This window comes from Lampris incognitus, chromosome 2 (assembly GCF_029633865.1).
Source record: "Lampris incognitus isolate fLamInc1 chromosome 2, fLamInc1.hap2, whole genome shotgun sequence".
Taxonomy (NCBI): domain Eukaryota; kingdom Metazoa; phylum Chordata; class Actinopteri; order Lampriformes; family Lampridae; genus Lampris; species Lampris incognitus.
In genome coordinates this window covers 11,870,295-11,876,385 of record NC_079212.1, presented here as the reverse complement: position 1 = coordinate 11,876,385, position 6,091 = coordinate 11,870,295, and the positions used below count along the sequence as shown (strand labels likewise).

General features: G+C 51.4%; 1 protein-coding gene across 4 annotated transcripts in view; it reads right to left on the bottom strand.

Annotated features, from left to right (window-relative positions):
• rapgef3 (Rap guanine nucleotide exchange factor (GEF) 3) overlaps positions 1-5,681 on the bottom strand; it is a 34,584-nt gene extending 28,903 nt beyond the window's left edge. For 2 of the 4 annotated variants that reach the window (XM_056275472.1, XM_056275473.1), the window contains exon 1: positions 3,892-4,290. In XM_056275472.1, the coding sequence (XP_056131447.1) occupies positions 3,892-3,975 (84 nt within the window). In that variant the 5' untranslated portion in view covers positions 3,976-4,290. Of the gene's footprint in view, positions 1-3,891; positions 4,291-4,399; positions 4,676-5,606 lie in introns of those variants that run through there. The other 2 variants (XM_056275474.1, XM_056275475.1) reach the window with 2 other exon arrangements.
• Between the last annotated feature and the right edge of the window lie 410 nt (positions 5,682-6,091).

Genomic DNA, 6,091 nt, shown 5'->3' with positions numbered 1-6,091 from the left:
TCCTCCTGGGGCATCCCAAGGCGTCCCCAGGCCAGAATGGACATGTAGTCCCTCCAGCGAGTTCTGGGTCTACCCCGGGGTCTCCTCCCAGTTGGTCCTCCTGGACCAGTCTGCGATGCTGGAAGTCGGCACGCCCCGGTCCCCACCTTTTGCCTGCCGTTCGGCCTGCGTTGCACCCTACCCCGATACTCATCCCTGCAGGTGGTGGGTCCACGGGGTGGTGGCTCCATGTTGTTGCTTTTTGGGCTGGGCACGACCGGGCCCCATGGGCCACCAGACGCCGTGACCACCAGACAGTCGGATCCGTCAGAGGATGTCGTATAAGTTGCACACGATGCCCTGTGTGTACTCCGGCCTACTTTGTACTTCCTCTTTATCGCTTGGTTTGTTTTTTTATCTGTAACACTTGTGGCCCACTGAGAACTACCCAGGTCTTTCACAGGGTCACTACGCTTTGACTATCTTGTCAGATCTGGCTAACTTGCGGGTGCTCGAGTAAAAACACAGCTGATCTGCAGTCGGCACATCGTGCTGTCGCAGCGTGCGGTTGCACACGCCGTTGATAAGGACAAAAAAAAAAAAACAAATATTTGTGGGACGCAACATCGGTGGAGCCCGCGGGCTCCTTTTGGAGTGCTGTGACACGCGAGCCGAGGTGTGTTCTACGTGGTAGTCACAAGATGAAACCCATCACCTGACGGGCGTGATAGTAGGTGTATACAGGTGGCTGCTTCGGTCACACAGGCAGCCGGGCTCCACTGCTGTCTGCTCACACGCGTCTCTGTGAAGCGAGGGTCCCCACCCCTTCTGTTGACAGAGCGTTTTCCGTGTGCCCGGGCCGCTGCGTGGCCGGCCGGGTCACATGACGATTGGCTGAGTGGTACATTGCCCTTGTTTTTCACTAGTCCCTTTATGAGCCCCTATTAAAAACGGCTAACTCAGCATCCAGGTTAAATTGGTCAATCTGTTTCAAAGTTTGCAGAGGTGCCAAAAAAACAAAAAAAAAACAACCCCCAAAAAACCTCGATGACGCAGTGGGGTTGTTTGTCCGTTGATGCCTTGTTTTTTGTTTTTTTTTTAAGTTAAAAATCTACTTCTTTCATAGCGCTGAAACAATACAACCGCATGAATTAATCTGCCCGGCAACACTTTTGAATAAGGTGACCCAAAATTGAGAAGACGTGAAGAAAATAAAGCGTGAGAAAATAAAAATAAATAGAAGTGAAAAGAGCAGGTCTGCAGATAAGCAGACATAATGGGGGGGAACTTCATGAATGTGAGGCATTTTGTTCTGCTTTGTCTCAACGTCCCGGCACCTCGACGCTGGAATGCAGGAGCCAGATGAACGGCCGGGGGATCAGCGTGCTGGGTCTCCTGACGATGACTGCAAAACGGGCTCGGCTCGGGCCCTTGCTGTCGTGTATCTGACTGCATAATCTCAGCACAGGAATTAGCAAATGCCTCGTTGCGGAGCCAAATTAACTGGGTTCATTGTCGGTGCCGGGTGCCAGTAAATAACAAGCCCAGCGATCGGCGGCCAGAGATGTGTCTTTGGGAAGACTGGAGCGCCACAATACCTTTAGTGTAAATAATCACGGGCCGGGCCAGGCAACGCTCAAGACAGCGAGATTTATGAGCCATTAATGAGCTTTTTATCAGGGCACATTTCATCGCTTATTAGCCTCACCAGATCGCTAAAAGCAACCCCCCCCCCAAAGATAATGAGTGAAATGAATACTCGTGGGATTCGTTCATCTCCATCCCAGGGGCGGTTTCAGGGAACTGTAAGTGTAAGCATTAGAGGCCTCCGTGTGCTCGGGTCAGGTGTATTGGCTGGCCGAGGACACCTCTATGGGTTCTTCTCCGTCAGAGATGAGCTAAACTAAAGCGAGCACAGGCCCGCCTCGTTCACAGTGACGTACAGAGGCTTCGCTCTGCACTTCTTCCCAGCACCTCCGCAATACGACTTGTGCAGAAAATGACACTGGAATGGACAACGTCCCCTCATACTCCTGATACCGCACCGTTGGACGCTTTCTAGTTTACCTTCCAAAGCAAAACGCACAGATTTTAGTGTCAGAGACACTAAAGTTGTTTTATTTGTGGCTTTAAAAAAAACTTTTTAAACAAAACTCTTAAAAAAAATGAAAGGCATATTTGGCTGTTGCAAAAACCCGAGTCTCCTTCAAGTGGAGAGAATGAGTCAGACTGCAGCCTCTGAAGCTTTATGGTTGTGGTTAATCAGTAGCTCGACATGGCGAATGGTTTTATAATAAGGCATGCTTTATAAGTGGTTGCTAAGTGCTTTATATGGAGGTCAATAACTCATGTGTTATTAATGTCATGTATCAGTAATGATATGTCATATCACGTAAAAAGACTTTCTGGGTTGCCCGGTGGGGGGCTGAGATCCTCCACAGACATTTTCTCAGAAACCATGTGAGTGGCGAGGCCTGCTGCGTGCAAATGGCACGACTTGAAGATGTTGTGAAATGCAAATTGTAAAAGTTGATTTTCGAGCAGCAGTGATGGCGGTTACAGCTGCGGTGGGTAGATTTAGGATTACCGTCAGATACTGTTTAGGGTTTTAAGGTTAAAGTAGTGGGCCACTGAGGCTGGTTTCTGTGAGAATGTCTACGAGGGACCCTCCCAACCTGGCAACCCACGAAGTCTATTAACGCCTCAACACAACTTACCATTGGTTTATTAATCATTAACAAATGAGTTATCAACATCCATCCATCCATTAATCCAAACCGCTTGGCAACCGCTTATGAACCCTTTATAAAAGTGTGCCTTACTACTGTGAGGTGCTACCCAGATGTTGTTACGAGTCCAGTAAATTTGGACTGCGTAGGCACTCTGGCCTTTGTCTTCCTGTGACCTGGGAGTAACAGAGGAAAACGTCCCTTTGTGCATTCTTGTGCGGTCTCTGCTGTAAATCAAGTGTGAGGGACGGGGCAGGGGTTCGGGAGTGTGGATGAAGGTGAACAATAAACAATGTACTATTTATAAACTGAGTTTAATAATAAAGGGGGGGAAAAAAACTTAGGTTTCTCTCTGCGGTCTTTCCACCCCCACACCCCGGCCTCCAAGACAATGGCAGCATCGGTCTCGGGTCTTATGGGAGCATTCCTTAGATGTTCACAAACTTCTGCATTAGGGACCTTTAACTGTGTCATAGTGGAACCCAGTTGATTTACAGCCCCCCCTCCCCCCCCCCCTATTTCCCCCCAGTTCACAGACTTCAGAGCCTCCTTCTCTGCAAGCGGCAGCCTTATAAACACCAGTCTGCACGGCTCCAACAGCTATTACACATCAATTTCACACAGCTCCAACTTTCTGCACATCTTGTGTTAAGGGGGCGATTGTTGTTTCCAGAGCAAGGGGGGACGTTTGAGACTTTCGTGAAGTCCACGGGCGTCCAGCTGACGCCGGAGACAAACCCACAGGGCGTCAACACAACACAACACAATGCCAACAACGTTATTAGTCCAATTAGGGGCAATTTGTTTGGAGCAGCTTTGTTATCAGATTGACCTTTTGTAATTGGATTCTCGTAGCATGGGGACATATCACCAGGCTTACTGTTTAACCAGGAAGCTGGAATTGAAATTCCAGCTGGGAGTCGTTCCCTCACACTACACGCACACACAACCACAAGCTGTGGTGACATCTACTACACGGGTCTTATTGGCAGGCGTTGGAGCCATGTCACGGTTTCACGACTTCAACCCATAAAAGACTAGGAGATCATGACAAGGAGCACTCATTCCCATCATCATCATCATCATCATCCTCATCCTCCTCGTCTCCATCACCAACAACCCCTAATTACTATAGTAACACTAACAGCGATGTATGAATGCGGGAATGATGGAAGCAGCATACCCAGCTGATGCCTCGTATGGTCGGCGTTTCCCCAGAGTAGCGGTCCGGGAACACTCGGTAGTTGTAGCTCCGAAACAGATGCATCTTCTCGCGGATGGAGGTCAGCGGTCCCCCCGGTCAGAGCCTCTGCGGACGGAGTCGGCGCCTCCGCGCATCGCGCAGCCCCCCGCTCCGCGCACCGCCGCTCGTTAGCACGCGCGCAGCATGCCGACGGCGCGGCGCGGCGCTACAGGACCTCGCGCCCACGGAAGCGCAGGAAGTTGGCCGAAGCCACGCCGGAGGTGCCGCCGGGGCTCCGAGCCGAGCAGTGTTCGGAGTGTTGTTTAAAAAGAGAAGAAGAAGAAGAAGAAAAGAAAATGTGTCGCAGGACGTCGCTGCTCAGGAGGAGGAAACACCGCCTCGGCAGCAGCAGCAGAGTTGCGTGAGAGCAGCGCTCCCCCTCCGCTCCCTCATTAGAGACGGCCTCCTTTCAGCTTTTATACCGGCCCATTAACAGCGTTTTAATCACCTCCTGACTGCCGCGCTCGCCATAGCGGCTGCCTTGTTCGCGAGACAGGGGGGGATCTGCAGACGGGCTGGCGTCGTAGTTCAGATATACACCGCTCCGGTTGGAGAGAGGGATGGCCGAAATGTCCACATCACCGCACACGCGCCACGCAGCAGGTGTCAGTCAATCACCTGTCCGGCGTTTTCGCCCCAAGTTGTGGGTTAACGTGACTGGCCGAGTGAAGCGTGAAGTCGGGAGAGACGTAATGTTCCGCTCCGGTCTGCTCTGTTTCAGGACAGCGCGCCACAACTGGGTGAACGTGTGTTACACACACACACACACACACACAAACCCATACACACACCCCTGCTGGTTTCTCTATACTTGTGGGGACCCCTCCCTCATTGACTACATTCATTCCCTAGCTTTTAAACCTGACCACCATAACACACAAGACACCAGACACAGACACGCACGCGTGTACACGCACACACGCACACACACACCCCTGCTGGCTTCTCTATACTTGTGGGGACCCCTCCCTCATTGACTACATTCATTCCCTAGCTCTTAACCCTGACCACCATAACACACAAGACACCAGACACAGACACGCACGCGTGTACACGCACACACACACAAACACACACACCCCTGCTAGTTTCTCTATACTTGTGGGGACCCCTCCCTCATTGACTACATTCATTCCCTAGCCCTGAGCTCTAACCTTAACCGTCATAGCGCGCACACACACACACACACACACACACACACGTGTGGTCAACCCTGCAGTGCAGCCACACACACACACAGAGGAGCCCCTCAGGGGTAGAAATCAGAGGAATGCAGTGACCAGGTTACAGGCACTTGACTGGCGTCTCTCGTCCACTCAGCCGTCAGCAGTGTGTCGTCAGAAGGTTTCGTGTATTTCCCCGGTGCGCGAGCTGCAGCCCGTCCTTTGACCGGGTGCCAATCAAGTCGTTATGTGTCAGTTCCCCGCGACTGATCGCATGTGCATCAGTGTCCACGAACCTGATCGATATGTTGCATCTCTGCGGCATTGCGTGTTGCTCATCACCCAACGGCTCGTTTTCAGGGATGATTTCCTTCCCTGCAACCCCCCCCCCTAACTCGGCCCAGGGTGCAGCGGGTGCGCCATGCAGCGCTCACCGTTATTCTGTGTTTCGTATTTCAAGTTTAAAAAAAACCAAAACAAAACATGACTTACTCCCCCCAGGTCTGCTGTCGCCCTTCTAGGCGAAGGAAGGATTGACTTGAGTAACGCCTCCATGGAGACCTCAGCAGCATCTGCGGGGAGCGTGGGAGAGAAGTCAGAATGTCACCGGCTTTGCTTATCGATAGCAAAGAAACACAGACACGTCATGGTGTGTTCTCTGGTCGTCGTTATTGTTTCTTTTTTGTTAGGAAATGCTGCTTCACGCAGGGGCGCGGCGCTAAATTCTGGGCCCTATACCTAAACAGTCTCTGCGGGCCCCTTGCCACTGTCGTCTTGTATTGTCACTTTTGTTGAGTTCCAGCATGCTGTATATTATTCATAATCACAGTACAATCATCTATTTCAGCTTAACTTGAAAGAAATTAGTTAGAAATCAAAATGTGCAAACCAAAGCCAACCTTTAATTCCAGCCCCCCCCGGCCCTAGTAGCCCCCCCCCACTACGACGCCGTTGGCTTCGTGGGTTTAGTTCGAGAG